This window comes from Nicotiana attenuata, unplaced genomic scaffold (genome assembly GCF_001879085.1).
Source record: "Nicotiana attenuata strain UT unplaced genomic scaffold, NIATTr2, whole genome shotgun sequence".
In the NCBI taxonomy this organism is placed as follows: Eukaryota; Viridiplantae; Streptophyta; class Magnoliopsida; order Solanales; family Solanaceae; genus Nicotiana; species Nicotiana attenuata.
The window spans coordinates 204958-227220 of NW_017671525.1; the positions used below are offsets into that span (position 1 = coordinate 204958).

General features: G+C 39.2%; 1 protein-coding gene across 2 annotated transcripts; it reads right to left on the reverse strand.

Moving 5' to 3' along the window:
- Positions 1-424: 424 nt before the first annotated feature.
- Positions 425-1686, reverse strand: LOC109208803 (EPIDERMAL PATTERNING FACTOR-like protein 4). 2 transcript variants are annotated; one of them, XM_019371955.1, is made up of 2 exons: positions 1480-1686; positions 425-715 (listed from the first exon to the last, which is right to left on the reverse strand). In XM_019371955.1, the coding sequence occupies exons 1-2, from the start codon at positions 1568-1570 to the stop codon at positions 477-479; spliced, it is 330 nt and encodes a 109-aa protein (XP_019227500.1). In that variant the 5' UTR covers positions 1571-1686; the 3' UTR covers positions 425-476. The 2 variants fall into 2 exon arrangements, with proteins under 2 accessions (XP_019227500.1, XP_019227501.1); XM_019371956.1 differs by having other exon boundaries at positions 425-706; positions 1480-1682.
- Positions 1687-22263: the final 20577 nt, after the last annotated feature.

The following is a 22263-nucleotide window of genomic DNA, read 5'->3' on the forward strand; positions in this document are numbered from 1 at the left end:
TATATATTCTTAAATTCTTTAATTTTATTTGCCAGTATAATTTTATTAAGAGGGGAATTCAACAGAATCTCGAGCTTTAATTCATTACATATTTACATATACCTCCGCTACTGTCTCGAAGGTATACATGTGTGACACGGCCTTGATTGCCTCAGGCTAGCATTTCCAATTCCCAACTCAACTACGCCGAATATTCCCTTATCACTTAATAGATGATTTGACACTCATGTCCTTTTTCGAACCCTACATGTCGAAACACCTTCCCTCTTTTACTTAGATAATATGACACTAATTAATAGGGAATATATATAGTAGACATTCTTTTGCATTCAACAGAGCCCCACATCTATAATCGGAGACTTAATATTGACATATATACATTAAATTTGGTCATTAATTCCAGGAAACTCTACACACTTAAATGAGCCAAAACCTCAATATATATATAAAAATAAACAGATGAACTAAATAGTTTTTCAAGGTTGGAAAAGCTTATTTGCACATTTACATCTCCATGCAAGAAGATAATAAGTGCCATCTTCTTTAGAGGAAGAAATGGTAACTTTCTTGACTTGATGACCAGGAGCTATTAATGTAGCAACACAAGGCCTGCAATTCGAGCATTTTCCTTCACACCTTGGTGGCCTTGATCCTACCTTCATTCCTCTTGTCTCCTTTCCCGGCCAGTTTGAAACATTTCCACCATCTGTAATTACTACAAGATTATTATACTAAGTTACCTATCCAGCTAAAAACAGTAACTACAATAAGAATCATACGGCCAGAGGCGGAATCAGAATTTAGAATTTATGAATTTTGAACTTGTCTTCAAGCTACTGGGTATGCTCTAGTTCTGCTCCTAATCATACTTAGTTTTGAAGTTCATTAAGAGTTTGACTTTTATACACTTGATAGTGAAATTTGTTTTTACATAATCAGGTCATCTAAATAAGTGTTACAACGCGGAATTAGTAACCTGAATATAAGACATGTACCATGCTATAACATGTTAAACTACAATGACATAACCATTCTTTACACTATCGGTGTATATTACTGTACAACCTTCCATTGTTTATCCATTCTTTCAAATTTAATCAGTTGAAAACCACCAAGAAATTCTTCTTCCTCCACTTTTACGTTCATTGTGATACTTTTTTCATCTTGTTTGCTTTTCTACTTAATTATAAAAACAGCTTCTTGACTTTTTCTTCTCCTTTACCTTTACTTCAAAGAGATAATAAACCAAAGAAGAAGAAGAAGAAGAAGAAGAAGAAGAAGAAGAAGATCAAGAAATGTGATCTTCTAACTTATTGCTTTTCCTTTTACCATTTACTTCATAGATAAATATTAGTAGAAGAAATTAAAACATGTTACTTCTTTCTTGTTAAAACTTTTTCTAAGATGTGTGTGTTTATATGAGGTGTGTAAAAGGATTAAGTAAATAGAAGTGATATTTTACTATAGGGTAACACTGACCTGTAACATGAGGATAACATAAAAGGGCAAAGATGAATACAACTTTCAGCTCATGATAAAGCTTATTGAATGAGGCCATATTGATGATCATTAATCAGCAGCAAAAGTCTTCAACTTCTATAATAACTTCCTACAGGGAGCCTTTATTATTGTTTTTCTGTTTTCTGCAGCCTATTGAATGTAGTAGTCTTCTTTAAATAAAGAGGGAGAAGAAAAAGAAAATCAAATGATGACCCTTTAATTAGCTGCCTCAGATAAGAATATTGACAAATTTTGAACATGTGGGGAAGTAGGTATAGAAAGGAACATGGGTATGGTGTCTGGTGGTGACTTTACTCAGCTGAATTAATAGTGACATATCTCTGTATGACATGATACTTGTTGGTTGTTCAGAAATTAATGTCCTTCTTCTCTTTATCTGTGCTTAAAAGGATTTACAAAAAGGTGAAAAAAAAAAAAAAAAAAAAAAGTGTACGTAGAGTGAGAATTGGTACATTGTGTTAAATGAATTACAAAATGTTTTGATTCTGAGGACTGACTAGTAGTACAGTCAACTCAACCTTATCTCAGGCATGTCAAATAAAAGAAACAAGGCCTTTAATTTGTTTTATCCTTCATTATCCTGATGCAATAATGAATTAGGACTTATCTTTAGCAGTACTAGCTTGTACTATTACTTACAACCTGATTGAGAAACATGGTAAATTGTCAAGTATCTACTCCAAATGACCACGTATTAGTTATCCCAGGATTATAATGTTATTTTTATTCCTATGAGAAGATGGAATAATAATTCCCGGATAACTAATTCCGAGAAAATTAATTCGGAGATAAATTATTTCCCTCCAAACGACCCCGAAGCGTTCCACGTTGGCCGAGAAAAAGAACTGTTGTCTCTTCATATGATATTAGGCAATTCTCACCCATGAATTAGCTTTTGAGGTTGAATTATGTCAAAGATCCATGTTGCTAACATATACTAAATCACCAGTAATGATTGTCATTTCTTTCCATATCAAAGGGAATCTTGGAACAATGGTTAAGTTGATTCCATGTGACCACTGGTTCGAGCCACTGATATCAGCCATTGATATTTGCATCAGGGTAGGTAGGTACATTACACCTCCTTAGGGTGCCGCTCTTTCTCGGACCCTGCGTGAATACATGATACTTTGTGCCTCGGAATGACTTTCTTTTCCTTTCCATATCAACCGAGTAACATATTCGGAACTAGTAATGGCACGTCTATGTTCCTATAAACAGAGTAGATTCACTAAAAAATGGCAGCTTGGTATACAAAGCATTTCGCATTCACGTAGGGTTCAGGGGAAGGGCCGCACTTCAAGGGGTGTGATGCAGACAACATACTCTAATGCACGTATTAATAGATGCTTCCACTGCTCGAACTGATAACTTATAGGTCACACGAAAACTCACTCCAAGGCTCACCTTCAAAAAGAGCAGATTCACTATGCAGTTTTTCTAAACCAAAGAAAGAGTTAGGACAACACTTAGTTTTTTTTCCTCATTAACTCAAGAATTGCCTGATGGGAAAAAAGGTGGCTTCTTTGGAGAGAAGAATAGATTGGAGAAAACTTGAGTGAACTCTTTAATTTGCAGTATTTTTGATAGGAGAATTTTATGCTAAAGGTTGCCTATTTCCCAGAACTTCCCATATCAAGAATCCAAATGTAAAAACAGAAAAAACCAGTTCCCTACTCCCTAGGAATCAGATTTTAAAGAAGACTCTTCCAATAGACAATACCAACAAATTCTACAGTAACTACCTTTTGTACTTTAGAATCATGTGATCATGTTTGTCCCTAGCTACTCACCCCCTCCCTTAGCCTCCTTCTCCTCTCCCCTATACTTGTGTTACAGATTTGGAACTCTGCACACTATTTTCTGAGATTACAACTCTGTTTATTTCCTCCTTTAGTTGGTTAACCTAATTATGCTTCCATTTATGAATTGGTCCACGTAGACAAGCAAAATAGACATAATAATGAGCATGTGACAAGGACTTTTTTCTTATAATCATCCGTTCGTCCAATTAATTCTAATTTGTGTTACATGCCGCCCGTTGAAAAAGAAATCGCTCCCTACCATGATATTTATCATTTTCTAGATTTGAATCTGAAATATCTAATTAGAGGTGAATAAATTTTATATATTCCACCACATTCTGGTTGTGACAAAAGAGAGTACTTTCTTCTGCCACTTACTTCTTTTTTGTTTTCAAATTGAAGAGTTAAAAGAAAATGAGTTATTATAGCATTTGTGTATGACAAAGTTGGACCTTACAAATGTGCTGCTCACCAACCAATATTTAATGCAAAGGTTATTGACCTTATGAATTATTCAGGTCTATGGAATGTAGATGGGTCAATGAAATATGAGCTAGGACCTAGGCCTATGCTTGTAGCCCCTAGACTTTATGACCTTGTCTTTCAGGATTTATAGGCTCTTAAATTGATTTATTGATTGGCCTGCCAAATCTAGAACATTTTACTTTCTTTTGTGTGAGTTTGCTTACATTGTTGATTTTAAATAAGAAGAAAAGTTATGCTGAGAGTCCGCAAAAACTTGCCAATTTATGATGAATCTTCATAATCATCAGCTCCATTTTGTTTGGAACTGAGGCCTAGCTATTATTGTTATTTTATACTTAAAAGTTTAATACTTCCTCCACTCACTTTTATTTGTCATGTTTCATTTTTCGAATGTTAATTTGACTAATATTTGAAATTAAATCGGATTAGATTTTCTTAATATTTTAAAATTAGACTTAGATATTCAAAAACTATATGAAAAGTATTATAATGTGTAATTCGTCTCATATCAATATGCTGCAAATATACATATTAAAACATTGGTTAAAGTTTATATAGTTTGACTTTCGAAAAATAAAACATGACAAAAAAAAGTAAATGAAGAGAGTATAAAATAGGATTCTAAGCGGTAAAAGTGACCGACTAAAAATACAGACTAACAATATTGTACTTGTCAGCAAGTGTAATTTTGAATGTACATTTTGGTGCATATCACATAACTTTAAGAAGTTTTTGAACCTTCCACAAAGAGTCCGGAATCAAAGTGCGGCTTTTTGGACTCAAAGCACAATAATAGATCGAAAAAAATCTGTGACCATTTTATGTATAGCGCATGGATGGGATGCGCTATACCTTAACGGTACTTTTGTCCGTTAAGGTATAGCGCATGACATCCATGCGCAATACTTATTAATTGACTGACCCACAATAATTGGTCAGTATAGCGCATAGCTTTACTGCGTTATATATGTAGCGCATTTAATTAATGTGCTATACCCTCCAATTATTGTACCCCACACAATTTCTTTGCTTATTTAAGAGCTTCATTCTTTCTTAAAAAATTTAGTCTTTTATCCTTTTTATTTTCTTTTACTCATTCCATAATATTTTTTTACTTAACTTCTTCTGCATTTTGCCATAATGTCTGAAGAGCAAAAAATTAAAGTTGCATTATATTGGAGGGTGAGGCTGTCGTGGAGAATAACTCAGTACACTATAGTTGTTCTCCACAGTGTATTGTTAAGTTGCCACTTACATTGGAGTACGATAGAGTGGTATCGTTGATATGTAAAAGAATGAGTGTGAGAAAATGTCCGGTTAATATTAAAGTAAACAAAAGATATCCATATTCACTTACTCCGCAAGGGGTTGCTTGTTATGCTGAATTTAACATTAAAGACGATATGTCACGACCCGGAATTCCTATATTCAGGATCGTGATGGCGTCTAACATTTCACTTGCTAGGCAAGCCAACGTTGGAGGATCTTTCAACCAATTGTAATCAATTTAAATCAGTAGAACCAATTAAACAAAAATGAAGTTCAAAATAAATTACGATATAGCGTAATGAACCAATATCTAATACAACCCGGATCTGAAGTTACAAGTTCTCGGGCTTCTAGAATTTCTACAAATAGAGTCTGAAATAAGTACAACTGCCTCGAATGAAAAGAGCAGTAATATGGGAAATGGAAGGGGACTTCAATGTCTGCGGACGCTAGCAGATCTACCTCGAGTCTCCAAGTCAGCTGATTCGAGATAATGCACCTCACGGGAAACTAGGACCAATACCAAAATCTGCACAAGAAGTGCAGCGTGTAGTATGAGTACAACCGACCCCATGCACTCCGTAAGTGTCGATCCTAACTTCGACGAGGTAGTGACGAGGCTATGACAAGACACCTATATAAATAAATACAAATAACAATATACGTACAACATAACAACAATAAAGGCTAAACATGTACTGTTGGGAGGGGACATGCGAATGAGGTACAAGATAAGATAACTACAATGATAACAAGAAATAGTCAATAAGCCTTTAACCAGTAAAACGAATAAACATAATGAATAAAACTGCACGGCATCACCCTTCGTGCATTAACTCTCAACCTCACAATGAAACAATAATAACGATACAACATCACCCTTCGTGCTTTTACTCTCACTTTCATCATAAATCAATAGATACGACACAACATCATCCTTCATGCATTAACTCTCAAAATATGATACGAAATCACCCTTCGTGCATTAACTCTCACAATATGGCATGACATCACCCTTTGTGCATTAACACTCAAATACAGCACGGCATCACCCTTCGTGTATTAACACTCTCCCTTACCATATAACAATGAACATATAACAATAGGGAGATGAAATAAACAAGGACAAGTTTTACGTCAACAATGATTCCACAAAACCAACCTCAACTTCAGAAACAATACTCAATTATCATAGAGAGTCCATAAATGCGGAAAGAACAATCAATTTAGTGATTAACTAGTCTAAGCATGGATATCGTGATCAAGGAAAGAAATAAATTACAAGAAACAAGTCCCACCCGCATGCTTTAACCCAACAACAATGTATAAGTATTCGTTACCTAACATATATGTTGTATACGACATCTAAACATGTGATGACCCAAAACGTCATCTTCTATTTTAGAATCCGATTCCGTATTTCGAGGCCTTGAAAATCTTATTTTATCTCTCCTAGATTTGCGTGCTTAGTTCGAGCGTATATCTGGAAAGCCCTTATGTGACAAATTTGAGAAATAATGATTTTTGGCTTAAAAAGATGATTTTTGTTGACCTCGGTCAACGTTTTGGGTAAACGGACCCGGACCCATGTTCCGACGGTCCCGGAGGGTCCGTAGTAAAATATGGGACCTGGGCATATGCCCGGAATCAAATTCCGAGGTCCCTAGCCCGAGAAATCAATTTTTGAAGAAAATTGATAAGACTGAAAAATTTAGTAATTTAAAAGATTTGATCTTGTTGCTATCGGGCCTGTATTTTGGTTTCGGAGCCCGCTATAGGTTAGTTGTGATATTTAAACCTTATTTGTGAAATTTGGTGAAAAACGAAAGTGATTTGACGTGATTCGGACCTTTGGTTGAGAAAATAGAAAGTTTGAAACTATCTTGAAAATTTCATGTGTTTTGGTGTTGAATCCATGGTTCTAGGTGTTATTTTGGCTATTTGATTGCATGAGCAAGTTCGTATGATGTTTTAAGACTTGTGTGCATGTTTGGTTTGAAGCCCCTAGGGCTCGGGTGAGTTTTGGATAGGCTACGGAATGATTTTGGACTTAGGAAAATATTTCTGGTATGCTTCAGCTGTTGTAGGCCCCTGATCTCGCAATTGCGAGATCAGGCATCGCAATTGCGAGCCCTGTAGGGTCTGCTTTTGCGATCCTTTCATCGCAAATGCGATTAGAAGGCTGGGCCAGCAGAGTTCGCAAATGCGAACAAACCTTCGCAAATGCGAAGGGAGTTTGGGAGGGGTATGGATCACAAATGCGATCTTTTGTTCGCATTTGCGAGGTCAGTGATCACAATTGCGACACTTTCCTCGCATTTTCGAAGGCAGCAGGAATTGTGAAGGCTTCGCAATTGCGATAGCCCCTTCACAATTGCGAGCTTCGCATTTGCGAAGCTCAGGTCGCAAATGCGACATCTGCAGTTGTTCAAAACATAACTTAGGCGGGATTTTTCATTCAGTCTCCCATTTTTCAAAACCTAAACTTCAAGAGGCGATTTTCCAAAGACTAGTTCTTCCCCAAATCATAGGTAAATGATTCTTAACTCATTTCTTTCATTCTATTTCATCTTTTTACAAGATTTCATCCTAGAATCTAGGTTTTTTCATGGGGGAATTGGGTGTTTTGGGTAGAACTTAGGAATTTCGAAATTTGGGGATTTGGACCTCAATTTCAGGTCGGATTCCAAAACCAATTGTATATCCGGGCTCGGGCTGAATGGGTAATCGGGTTTTGGTCCGAATTTTGAGTTTTTACCAAGCAGACCCGGGGTCGATTTTTGACTTTCTGGGGAAAATGTTGGGAAATCTATAATTATGCATTGGAATTGGTTTTTTAGCATTTATTGATATTATTAAGTTAATTATGGCTATATACGAGTGGATTGGTGGTGAAATCGAGAGGTGAAGCGGTATTTGAGTTGTGAATTACCCGTTGGCTTGAGGTAAGTGTTTGGTCTAACCTTGACTTGAGGGATTAGGGATCCCCGACTTGCTTGCTATGTGAAATACCATGTGTATGGCGTATAGGTGTGGTGACGAGCACCTATGCGTCGCCAAATTACCTGTTTAGCCTGTTTTCCTTCCTTGTTTCCTAATATATATTGCTTTCCTGTCTTAATTGCTACTTGTTTATTGATGCTTCCATGTCTAATTGCTTCTTGTTAAATGTTGTTTCTCTATTTATGTTATTAATTGTTCCGTAGTTTCATTTTATCACAATGTTGGTTTACGCTGGTTTATTGGTGCTACATGGTACACTTTGGTTGGTCTCGCTGTGTAGCAACAACTGATGAGGTTTCATAATTGTAGCGATCTTTCGTTGTTTTGGTTTGAGGTATAAGTGTTGTGGAGGTTTTGAGTTAACTTGTGAAATACTTTTTTTATTTTGAGATTGGTACTAAAGTGATGGGATCGGGTTGCACGCCGCAACATGAGGAATAAGGGTGAAATAAGATTGTTTGGTGGGAACGGGTTGCACGCCGCAACAAGGAGTAATAAGGGTGGATAGGTGGGATCGGGTTGCATGCCGCAACAGGAGGAATAAGGGTGATAAATTAAGGAGTAATAAGGGTGGACTGGTGGAATCGGGTTGCACGCCGAAACAAGGAGTAATAAGGGTGAATGCTTATACCGTTATTGATTATATGGTGGGATCGGGATGCGCGCCGCATCATTTATTTTTTATGTATTCTTCTTCTGCAGAGGTTCATTATTGTGGTGTTGAAACTCCCTTAAGGATTGGTTATAGCTGAGTATTGGTAGAACAACTGGGTTCCGTATTTATTTAATGCAAGTTACAGGTGTATTTCATTCTGTATTTCCTCTATCTTAGTAAAAATTGTTGTAGGTTATATCTATTGTTATGCCCCGCCGTAGCCTCGTCACTACTTCGTCGAGGTTAGGCTCGACACTTACCAATACATGGGGTCGGTTGTACTGATACTGCACTCTGCACTTCCTGTGCAGATTTTGGAGCTGGTAGTGGCTGATCGAGAGGTCAGTTGCTGATGTTGCATTAAGAAGACCCAAGGTAGTCCTGCAGGCGTCCGCATGCCCTGGCGTCCCCTCCTATCTTTACTTCATTTCTGTTTTACTTTCTTCGAGACATATGTATTTTCTTTCAAACCATTACTTTTAGTATTCGTAGAATGTTCGTGAGTTGTGACACCAGTTTCTGGGTGGTATCTATTTCGGCTTTTGGTTAATAGTATAATGGTAATCAGATAGATTATGTATTTCCGCTTTTATTTCTGCTAATTTAGTTTGTTAAATTTTAATTATAAAAGGATAAATGGAAAAAGGTGAAAAATTATATAACGTTGGATTTCCTAGCGAGTGCAATGTTAGGCGCCATCACGATCCAGGGGGTGGGAAATTCGGGTCGTGAGAAAACAGGTAGCAAATAGGCAAACAAGTCCTAATCCCTCAAGTCAAGGTTAACCAGGATACTTACCTCGCTCCGAAGATCAATTCAAAGCGCAACCACAACTTTGCCTTTCAAATAAGCCTCCGAACCAAAAAAATCTAGCAAATTACCAACCAAACAATTCAAAATAAGCCTTAGGAACTACCCACGAATGAAAAAGATTCAATTTAGGTCATTATTGAAAAAGTAAACAAAGTCAACTCCCAGACTCGCTTGGTCCAAACTTGAAATTCGGACCAAAACCCGATTACCCATTCACCCTCGAGCCCGGTTATGAAATTTGTTTTGAAATCTGACCTCAATTTGAGGTCTAAATACCAATTTTATAAAAATTCCTAATTCTATCCAAACCCCTAATTTCCACCATGAAAATCTTAGATTTTAGGTTGAAATCCTATGAAATGTAATGTAAAAGTGAAAGAAAATAGGTTAGAATCACATACCAATGAATTGGGGAAAAAGGGCTCTTGGAAAAATCGCCTCTAGGGTTCTCTAGGTTTGAAAATTTGAAGAATGAGAGAAAATCCCGTCTAACTCAAATTTTCACCAATTGTAGATGTTGCAATTGCGACTTGTGTTTCGCAATTGCGAACCCCGCAAATGCGAGAAAATCTCCGCAAATGCGAAGTCCCAGCATTTCTGCTATCATCGCAATTGCAATGATTTGTTCACTATTGCGAGCATTGGCCATCCCGCAAAGGCAATGATTTGTTCGCAATTGCGCACATTGGCCATCCCGCAAATGAAATCATTTGATCGCATTGCGAACTCTGTCCAAACCACTCCTTAGCCTATCTGAAACTCACCCGAGCCCTTGGGGCTCCAAACCAAACATGCACACAAGTCCAAAAATATCATACGAACTTGTTCGCGCGATCAAATCGCCAAAATAGAACCTAGAACAACAAATCGGACACCAAATCAAATGAAATTTTCAAGAAAACTTTAGAACTTCTGTTTTAACAATCGGACGTCTGAATCACGTCAAACTAACTCTGATTTTCACCAAATTCGACAGATAGGTCATAAATATAGTAACAGACCTATACCGGGTTCCAGAACCAAAATACGGACCCGATATCAATAAAGTCAAACATTGGTCAAACTTTTAGATTCATTAAGCCTTCAAACTTAAATTTTTAACAAAATACAAAATCTCGAAGACCTCCGAATTCGATTCCAGCGTACGCCCAAGTCCCAAATCACGATACGGACCCACCTTGACCGTCAAAACACGGATCCGAATCCGTTTGCTCAAAATGTTGACCGAAGTCAACTCAAATGGATTTTTAAGAAAAAATTTCATATCTTATCAATTTTTTAACATAAAATCCTTCTAGAAAAATATCCGTACTTTACACGCAAATCAAGGAAGGCTTAATGAAGCTATTGGAGGTTTCAAAACACATAATTAGGTTCTAAACTCTAGATGACCTATTGGGTCATCACATTCTCCACCTCTAAAATAATCGTTCGTCCTCGAACGGACATAGGAAAGTACCTAGACTGGTGAATAGGTGTGGATATCTACTCCGCATGTCCGGCTCGGACTCCCAAGGAGCTACCTCAATGGGCTGACCTCTCTACTACACTCGAACTGAAGGACAACTCTTCGACCTCAACTGACGAACCTCCCGGGCTAGAATAGCCACCGGCTCCTCCTCATAAGTCAAATCCTTGTCCAACTGGACTGAACTAAAATCTAACACATGGGATGGATCATCGTGATACTTCTGAGGCATGGACACATGGAACATCAGATGAACTGCTGATAAACTGGGTGGTAATGCGAGCTTATAAGCACCTCAACCACTCTCTGAAGGATCTCCAAAGGTCCGATATACCTAGGGCTCAACTTGCCCTTCTTTCCGAACCTCATCACACCCTTCATAGTTGAAACCCGGAGCAATACTCTCTTTTCGACCATGAATGCAACTTCACGAACTCTACAGTTAGAATAACTCTTTTTCCTAGAATGAGTTGTGTGAAGTCGATCCTGAATAATCTTGGCCTTGTCCAAGGCACCCTGTACCAAATCTGTCCCCAACAACCAAGCCTCCCCTAACTCAAACCATCCAACTGGCAAACGGCACCGCCTCTCGTGTAATGCCTCATAGAGAGCCATTTGAATGCTCGATTGGTAGCTGTTGTTGTAGCTAAACTCCGCAAGTGGCAAGAACTGATCCCAAGAACCTCCGAAGTCTATAACACAAGCGCGAAGCATATCCTCCAATATCTGAATAGTGTGCTCGGAATGTCCGTCCGTCTGAGGATAAAATGTTGTGCTTAACTCAACCTGTGTCCCTACCTCACGCTGTAATGCCCTCCAGAGCTAGGGGTGTTCGTCGGTCGATACGGGACGGTATTTAGATATTTTGGTTCGGTATTTTCGGTATTCGATTTCTTAAAATGCTATACCATTACCGTACCTAATTAAATTCGGTATAGTTCGGTTTTTTTCTTTTCGGTTTGGTAACTTTGGTTTATTCGGTTTGAATACTAATAAGTGCATAGAGTCATAGACTATAATATTCTTAATTAAAGTACTCAAAAGTACAAAACAAGAAATGTTTGTTGACAAAAGTTTTGTCCAAAACCAACAAATATCAACCTAGAGAGAGAAAACAGCACATAAAGGAATAAATTTGATCATTAGAAATATCTTCTTACTTGCTTAGAGTTAATTGATGAACTTAGAGAATAAAGTAAAGTAAAATTTCGATTTTTTCTATTTATGTTATAATTAATAATATATATTTTGTGTAAAATAATATATATTTCGGTACGGTATCGGTATTACGGTATTTCATTAAAAATACCAAATACCATACCTAATACCATGTATTTTTAAAACTTAAACCAAATAACACACCGAATACCAAAATATCAAATACCAATACCAAAATTTTTGATTTCGGTACGATTATTCGGTATTTACCAAATTATGCACAACCCTATCCAGAGGTGCGAGGTAAACTGCGTACCTCGATCAGAATGATAGAAACGTGCACACAATGAAAACGAACAATCTCGCGGATGTAGATCTCAGCTAACCGCTCTAAAGAATAGGTAACTGCCACGGGAATGAAGTGCGCTGACTTGGTCAGCCTGTCCACAATAACCTATACCACATCAAACTTCCTCTGAGTCCGTGGGAGTCCAACAACAAAATCCATAGTGATACGGTCCCACTTCCACTCAGGAATATCTAACTTCTAAAGCAAACCACCAAGTCTCTAATGCTCATACTTTACTTGCTGACAATTTAGCACCGAGCTCCATATGCAACTATATCCTTCTTCATCCTTTCCACAAATAATGCTGCCGCAAGCCCTGATACATCTTGGCAGCACCCGGTTGAATAGAATACCGAGAACTATGAGCCTTCTCAAGAATCAACTCATGAAGTCCATCTATATTAGGCACACAAATACGACCCTGCATCCTCAAAACTCCGTCATATCCAACAATAAATTGCTTGGTACTACCGTGCCGCACTGTGTCCCTAAGGATAAGCAAATGAGGGTCATCATACTGCTGCTCCCTGATGCGCTCAAATAAGGAAGAGCGAGCGACTGTACAAGCTAGAACACGACTAGGCTCTGAAACATCCAACCTTACAAATTGATTGGCCAAAGCCTAAACATCTGATGCAAGCGGTCTCTCACCGACTGGAATGTACGCAAGGCAGCCCATACTCACTGCCTTTCTACTCAAGGCATCAACCACCATATTGGCCTTCCTGGGATGATACAAGATGGTGATATCATAGTCTTTGAATAGCTCCAATCACCTCATCTAACTCAAATTGAGCTCCTTTTGTTTGAACAAATACTGTAGACTCTGATGATGCGTGAATACCTCACACAACATACCGTAAAGATAGTGCCTCCAAATCTTCAGCGCATGAACAATGGCTGCCAACTCTAAGTCATGAACAGAGTGATTCTTCTCATGAACCTTCAACTGTCGCGACGCATATGCTATCACCCTGCCAACCTGCATCAATACTGCACCAAGTCCAATACGAGATGCATCACAATATACCGTGTAAGATCCTGAACATGTGGGCAACACCAACACCGGTGTCGTAGTCAAAACAGTCTTGAGCATCTAAAAGCTCACCTCACACTCGTCTGACCATCTGAACGAGACACCCTTTTGGGTTAACCTAGTCAACGGAGCTGTTATAGATGAAAACCCCTCCACGAACCAACGATAATGTCCCGCCAAACCCAAGAAACTCCGGATCTCTGTAGCTAAAGTGGGCCTAGGCTAGTTATGAACTGCCTCAATCTTCTTAGGATCTACCTGAATGCCCTCTACTGATACTACGTGCCCCAAGAAGGCGACTGAGTCCAACCAAAACTCGTACTTTGAAAACATAGCATATAACTGGATGTCTCTCAGAGTTTGAAGTACAATCGAAGATGCTGCTCAAGCTCCTCTCGGTTAGGGTTTGAACACCGGGTTCATCAAATCCGTAAATGTTTCTGGGCATTTGTCAGCCCAAATGACATCACTAGAAACTCATAGTGCCCATAGCGAGTTTGAAAAGTTATCTTAGGGACATCGGACGCCCTAATCCTCAACTGATGGAAGCCAGACCTCAGATCAATCTTCGAAAACACCTTGGCACCCTGAAGATGATCAAATAAGAAGTGCAGAGTGTAGTGTGAGTACAACTGAACCCATGTACTCTGTAAGTGCCGAGCCTAACCTCGACGAGGTAGTGGCGAATCTATGAAAAGACACCCATGTAAATAAACCTGTGCAAATAACAATATACGCACAACATAATAACAATAAAGGCTAAACATGTACTGTTGGGAGGGGACATGCAAAAGGGGTACAAGATAAGATAACTACAGCAGGGAATGATAACAAGAAATAGTCAATAAGACTTTAACCAGTAAAATGAATAAACATGTTGAATAAAACTGCACGGCATCACCCTTCGTGCTTTTACTCTCACTATTATCATAAATCAATAGATACGGCATGGCATCACCCTTCGTGCATTAACTCTCAAAATATGGCAGGGCATCACCCTTGGTGTATTAACTCTCACAATATGCCACGACATCACCCTGTGTGCATTAACACTCAAATACATCACGACATCACCCTTCGTGCATTGACAACTCTCCCTTACCATATAACAATGAACATATAACAATAGGGAGATGAAATAAACAAGGACAAGCTTTACGCCAACAATGGTTCCACAAAACCAACCTCAATATCAAAAACAATACTCAATTATCATAGACAGTCCATAAATGCGGAAAGAACGATCAATTTAGTGATTAAATAGTCTAAGCATGGATATCATGATCAAGAAAAGAAATAAATTACAAGAACCAAGTCCCACCCTCATGCTTTAAACCAACAACGACACATAAGTACTCGTTACCTCGCATATACGTTGTACCCGACATCTAAACAAGTAGCAAATAGGCAAACAAGTCATAATCCCTCAAGTCAAGGTTAACCACGACACTTACCTCGCTCCAAAGATCAACTCAAAGCTCAACCACAGCTTTGCCTTTCAAACAAGTCTCCGAACCAACAAAATTTAGCAAATTACCAAGCAAACAATTCAATAAAAGCCTTAGGAACTACCCACGAATGAAAAAAGTTCAATTTAAGTCATTATTGAAAAAGTTAACTCCCGGCCCGCTTGGTCCAAACCTGAAATTCGGACCAAAACCCGATTACCCATTCACCCCCGAGCCCGATTATGAAATTTGTTTTGAAATCGGACCTCAATTTGAGGTCTGAGAGGGTGTTTGACTAAGCTTATAAGCCGGTCAAACTAGCTTATAAGCACTTTTTGGCTTATCCACGCGTTTGGTAAAGTTAAAAGTGCTATAATCCAAGTACTTATAAGTCAAAAATAAGCCAAAAGCCAAAAGCTGGGCTCCCCCAGCTTATGAATTTTTAGCTTATAAGCACTTTAAGTTTTACCAAATTTTTTACTATTTTATCCTTAAAATATTCCATTTTAGAACAAAATTTCCACATCGATACTCACTGCCTCAAATAATTTATCCTATTTAGGTTTATTTTTTACTGAGAAACTTTTGTCAATTTATTAATTATTAAACCTTATGATTATATGCTTATCATAAAATAAATTATATTTATCATAAAAATTATTTTATTTAAGCACATTTTTAATTAAAATAAAATGACAAATAGAATATTTTGTATTTGAATCGATCTGGAATCTAAAATTTTAAAGAAATTACGCCCTTATAAGTCTAAACATTTCTAAGGTTATTTAAGTCATTTTAATAGAAAAAGAGCTTATCAGCACTTTTTTATCAAATTTTGTAGCAACTTATTATCAATTTCAGCACTTGTACCCAAACACGTAACTGCGTATTTATTAAATCAGTTTCAGTACTTAAAAGTGCTTTTCATCACCTAATGCTTATCAGCTACTTCAAATCAGCTAATCCAAACGGGCTCTAAATCCCAATTTTACAAAAATCCATAATTCTACCCAAATTCCTAATTTCCACCATAAAAATCCTAGATTTTAGGTTGAAATCTTATGAAGTGTAATGGAAAAGTGAAAGAAAATAGGTTAGAATCACTTATCAATGAATTGGGAAGAAGGGCTCTTGGGAAAATCGCTTCTAGGGTTCTCTAGGTTTGAAAATTTGAAGAATGAGTGAAAATTCCGCCTAACTCAAATTTTGACCAGTTGCAGATGTCGTAATTGCGAACCCCGAAAATGCGAGAAAATCTTCGCAAATGCGAAGTCCCGACATTTCTTCTATCATTGCAATTGTAATAATTTTTACGCAATTGTGTGTAACGACTAGGCCGGTCGTTTTGAGAGTTATAGCCCCAATCCCCTATTTATTGCTTTCCCTATATTTTTTTCCTGCTTATGTGACTCTCCGGGAGGTTTTGTTTTTGGTTTCCGTGTATTTTGAGACACTTAGTCCCTAAAAAGAAGCTTAAGCCTTAGGATTTTGACCATAGTCAGAACCTGTGTGAAGATGACTCCAGAATGGAGTTTTTTCAGTTCTCTTAGCTCCGTTGGGTGATGTTGGACTTAGGGGCATTTACGAATTGTGTTTTGGAGGTCTGTAGCATATTTAGGCTTGAAATGGCGAAAGTCAAATTTTTTGAAGATTTTGACCGGTAGTGGACTTTTTGATATTGGGGTCGAATTTTGATTTCAGAAGTTGGAGTAGGTCTGTAATGTTGAATATCATTTTTGTGCAAATTTGAGGTCAATCGGGCGTGGTTTAATAGGTTTTGTCATCAGTTGTAGAAATTTGAAGTTTCAAGTTCATTAAGTTTGGATTGGAGGGTGATTCGTGTATTTGTTGTTGTTTGATGTGTTTTGAGGGCTCGACTAAGTTTGTATGGTGTTTTAGACAGGTGTGTATGTGTGGTTGAGGTCCCGGGGGCCTCGGATTTATTTCGCATGGTTCTCAGACCAATATTGGACTTGGGAAGATGGCTGATGCTTCAGTGATTCTGGTGTTTGGTTTCCTTCTACACGTACGTGAAGATTCTCCCGTGTCGCGTACAGGAGTTCAGGGTTGTTGAGGATTTATCCTTCGCATTCGCGAAGGTGTCCACGCGTTTGCGAAGCTATGGAGTGTTGGGTATACGCGTTCGCGTTAGGTGTTACACGTTCGCGAAGGAGAGTGGTCAGAAGGGGCTCCAGGCTTTTAAGCCTACACGATTGCGAAGTTCTGCGCGTGTTCATGAAGGGTTTGGAAAGTAAAGCTATGCGTTCCCGGGAGGACACTCACGTTCACGAAAGAGGAATTTTGATCAGTGAATTTTTTGTTCTACACGAACACGAGGGTATAGCCGCGTTCACGAAGAAGGAATTGCCTGGGCAGATAAAAGATTTCAAAAACGAGGGTTTGGCCATATTTATCAAAACTCGAGTTTGAGAGCACGTATTTGGACGAGATTTTGAGGGATTTTCAGAGACATCGATTGGGTAATGATTCTACACTTGATTTTGGTTATATTCCATTAATCTATAATTAATTCTATCTTTTAATTTCGGATTTGGGTTGAAAATTTGGAAAAAATGGGAAGAAGTTCTTTAACTAAGATTTTGGGTTTTGAATGAGATTTTGATATCGAATTTGAATAATTTTGGTACAAGTGAACTCATGAATGAATGGGTGTCCATATTTTGTGACACCCTATTCCGTGACATGGGCCCGGGTCGACTTTTTGGGGCGATTTTCTACTTTCTTGCTTAAGCCTTGATTTTATTAATTAGATTAGTTTCTTATAGTTATATTTACGGTATGTAATTGCCTTTGGCTAGATTTAGTCCATTCAGATTCGGATATTCATGGAAAAGGCATTGTTACCGATTGATTGAGCTTGGTTCGAGGTAAATGGCTTTTCTAACCTTGTGTGGGGGAACACCCCTTAGGATTTGGTACTGTTTTTTATATGTGCGCGCTGTTTACGTGAGGTGATGAGTGCGTACACGGGCTGTTTGCTATGAAATCCGATTTTTACTGAATAATAACATGTTTTCTTCTTAATTGAGCTATACCAGCATGCGTAGTATCCTGTTTAGCCTAGAATAGCATGTCTATGTGCCTTAATTGCTTATATGAACTCTGTGCAACATACTTAGTGGATTTTCTGCTTATTCCTTGACTAGTACTTAGTCTAAACTGTAGGATTTCTTGCTGTAACTATTAATTCAATTGTTTGAGTTGCGTATTAACTTTGGGACTACGGAACGGTATTCCAAGAGATCCCCCTGCATATTTACGGTGGGACTACGTAACGGTATTCCGGCCCCCTGCATATTTACTTTGGGACTACGGAATGGTATTTCAAGAGATCCCCCCTCACATTTACTTTGGGACTATGAGACGGTATCTCGGGAGATCCCCTACTATTATCCATATGTACTGTATTCATATTCTATGTGATTGCCTTTTTGTTCAATTTCAGTCTCTTATCTTATTGCGATATTTATTCTGCCTTAATTAATTTATATATTCCAGTAGGGCGGCTGTTTCTGACGAGGAGCAGCGTAGGCTCGAGAGGTACAAGAAGTACCACCCTCCTACTTTCAGTGGTTTCACGATAGAGGATGCTCAGGGTTTTCTTGAGGAGTGCCCTAGAGGGGGAGGCCAGGCCAGATACTATGCTCTTCATGCTCGTATAGAGTCAGTTTCTTCCAATTTTGTCATTACAGGTATTGTTCCAGTTTTTCATAGAGATGCGTCGGTATTAATTGATCCAGGCTCCACTTATTCCTATGTGTCATCTTATTTTGCTCCGTATTTGGGCGTAGCCCGTGATTCTATGAGTTCTCCTATTTATGTGTCTACACCTGTGGGAGATTCTATTGTTGTTGACCGTGTGTATCGGTCGTGTTTGGTTGCTATTAGTAGTTTTGAGACCAGAGCGGATTTATTATTGCTCAGTATGGTGGATTTTGATATTATCTTGGGCATGGACCGGTTGTCGCCCCACTATGCTATTCTTGATTGTCACGCCAAGACCGTGATGCTGGCTATGTTAGGCTTACCACGATTAGAGTGAAGGGGTACCTTAAATTACACTCCTAGTAGAGTTATTTCATTTCTTAAAGCTCAACGAATGGTTGAGAAGGGTGTGACACGTATCTAGCTTATGTGACAGATGTCAGTATTGATACCCTATAGTTGAGTCAGTCCTAGTAGTGAGGGATTTCCCTATTGTATTTCCACCTGATCTTTTATGCATGTCGCCCTACATAGATATCGACTTTGGTATTGATTTGTTATCGGGCATTCAGCCCATCTTTATTCCTCCAAATCATATGGCTCCTCCTGAGTTGAAGGAACAGTTACAGGAATTGCTCGATAAGGGCTTCATTCAGCCTAGTGTGTCACCTTGGGGTGCTCCTATCTTGTTTGTGAAGAAAAAGGATGGTTCCATGCGTATGTGCATTGATTTTGTCAGTTGAACAAAGTTACAGTGAAGAACTGGTATCCTTTGCCTCGTATTGATGACTTATTTGATCAGTTACAGGGTGCAAAGTCTTTTCCAAAATTGACTCGCGTTCAAGTTATCATCAGTTGAAGATTCAGGAGCCAGATATCTCGAAGACTGCTTTCAGGACTCAGTATGGTCATTACGAGTTCCTTGTGATGTCATTGGGCTAACTAATGCCCCAGCAACAGTTATGTATTTGATGCACGGTGTATTTCGGCCATGTCTTAACTAATTTTTCAGTGTATTGACGACATTTTGGTGTACTCTCGGAGTGGGGAGGATCATGAGCAACACCAGTGGACTGTGCTTCAGACCTTGAGAGAAAAGAAGTTATATGCAAAATTCTCAAAGTGTGAGTTCTGGTTAGATTCAGTAGCATTTTTGGGTCACTTAGTGTCGAGTGAGGGGATCAAGGTGGATCCGAAGAAGGTGGAAGCAGTGCAGAGTTGGCCCAAACCGTCATCAGCTACGGAGATCCGGAGTTTTCTTGGGTTGGCAGGGTTTTACCATCGATTTATTGAGGGATTCTCATCTATTGTTGCACCTATGACCAGGCTGACCTAGAAGGGTGCCCCGTTCAGGTGGACAGAGGAGTGTGATGAGATTTTTCAAAAGCTTAAGACATCTCTAACTACGGCCCCAGTGTTGATATTGCCTACAAGTTTGGGGTCTTATACTGTTTATTGTGATGCGTCGTGGGTTGGTCTCGGCGCGGTGTTGATGCAGGACCGTAGGGTGATTACTACCCATCCAGACAACTAAGGTTCATGAAAAGAACTATCCTGTCCACGACCTTGAGTTAACAACTATTGTTCATGCCTTGAAGATTTGGAAACACTATTTGTACGGTGTCCTTTGTGAGATCTACACTGATCACTGGAGTTTGCAGCATCTGTTCAAGCAGAAGGATCTTAACTTGCGTCAATAGAGGTGGTTAGAGCTGCTTAAGGATTATGATATCACTATTCTATACCATCCCGGGAAGTCCAATGTGGTGGCTGATGCCTTGAGTCGCAGGCAGAGAGTTTGGGGAGCTTATCATATTTACTAGTAGCATAGAGTCTATTGGCATTGGATGTTTAGGCTTTGGCCAACCAATTTGTTAGATTGGACATTTCTAAGCCGAGTCGAGTTTTGGCTTCTGTGGTCTCCCAATCTTCTCTTTATGATCATATCAGGGAGCGTCAATATGATGACCCCCATCTGCTCTTCCTTAAGGACACGGTTCAGCACGGTGATGCTAAGAAGGTCACTATTGGAGATGATGGTGCATTAAGGATGTAGGGCAGGCTATGTGTTCCCAATGTAGACGGATTGCGTGAGTTGATTCTTCAGAAGGCTCACAGCTCGCGATACTCCATTCATCCGGGTGCCACAAAGATGTATCAGGACTTAAGGCAGCATTATTGGTGGAGGAGAATGAAGAAGAACATAGTGGAATATGTAGCTCAGTGCCTAAATTGCTATCAAGTGAAGTATGAGCATCAACGGCCGGGTGGATTGCTTCAGAAGTTAGAGATTTCGGAAGGGAAATGGAAGCGTATCACTATGGATTTTGTTATTGGACTCCTACGGACTTAGCGTAAGTTTGATGCAGTTTGGGTGATTGTGGATAGGCTAACCATGTTAGCTCATTTCATTCATGTGATGACTACCTATTCTTCTGAGAAGCTAGCTCGAGTTTATATCCATGAGATTGTCAGGATTCATGGCGTGCCAGTATCTATCATCTCTGACCGGGGTACGCAATTTACATCATGGTTCTGGAGGGTCGTACAGCATGAGTTAGGTGCTCGGGTTGAGTTGAGCACAACATTTCACCCTCAGATGGACAGACAGTCCGAGCGCATTATTCAGATACTTGAGGATATGCTCCGTGCGTGTGTGATGGAGTTTGGAGGTTCTTGGGATCAGTTCTTGCCATTTGCGAAGTTCACCTACAAGAACAGTTATTAGTCGAGCATTTAGATGGCACCGTACGAGGCTGTGTATGGTAGGCGGTGTCGGTCTCCAGTGGGTTGGTTCGAGTTGGGTGAGGCTAGATTATTGGGTACAGACTTGGTTTAGGATGCTTTGGAGAAGGTTAAGGTGATTCAGGATAGACTTCGCATAGCCCAGTCAAGACAGAAGAGTTATGCGGATCCAAAGCGATGTTGCATTCATGGTTGGAGAGCGGGTCTTGCTCCGAGTTTTGCCTCTGAAGGGCGTTATGAGGTTCGGGAAGAAGGGAAGGCTGAGCCCAAGGTACATTGGTCCATTTGAGTTGTTGCGGCAAGTTGGGGAGGTTGCTTAAGAGCTTTCCTTAACTCCTAGTCTAGCAGGAGTTCATCTGGTATCCTATGTTTCTATGCTCTAGAAGTATCACGGTGATCCGTCTCATGTGTTGAGTTTCAGCTTAGTCCTGTTGGACAAGGATCTATCTTATGTTGAGGAGCCGCTGGCTATTTTGGACAGGCAGGTTCGAAAGTTGAGGTCAAAGAACATTGCTTCAGTGAAGGTTCAGTGCAAAGGTCAGCCGGTCGAGGAGGCGACTTGGGAGACGGAGCATGATATACGCAACCGTTATCCTCATCTTTTTACCACTTCAGGTATGTCTCTATGCTTGTCCGAGGATGAACGATTGTTTTAAGAGGGGGAGTATGTAACGACCCAGCCGGTTGTTTTGAGAGTTATAGTCCCGATCCCCTATTTACTGCTTCCCCCGTATTTTTTTCTACTTATGTGACTTGCCGGGAGGTTTTGTTTTTGGTTTCA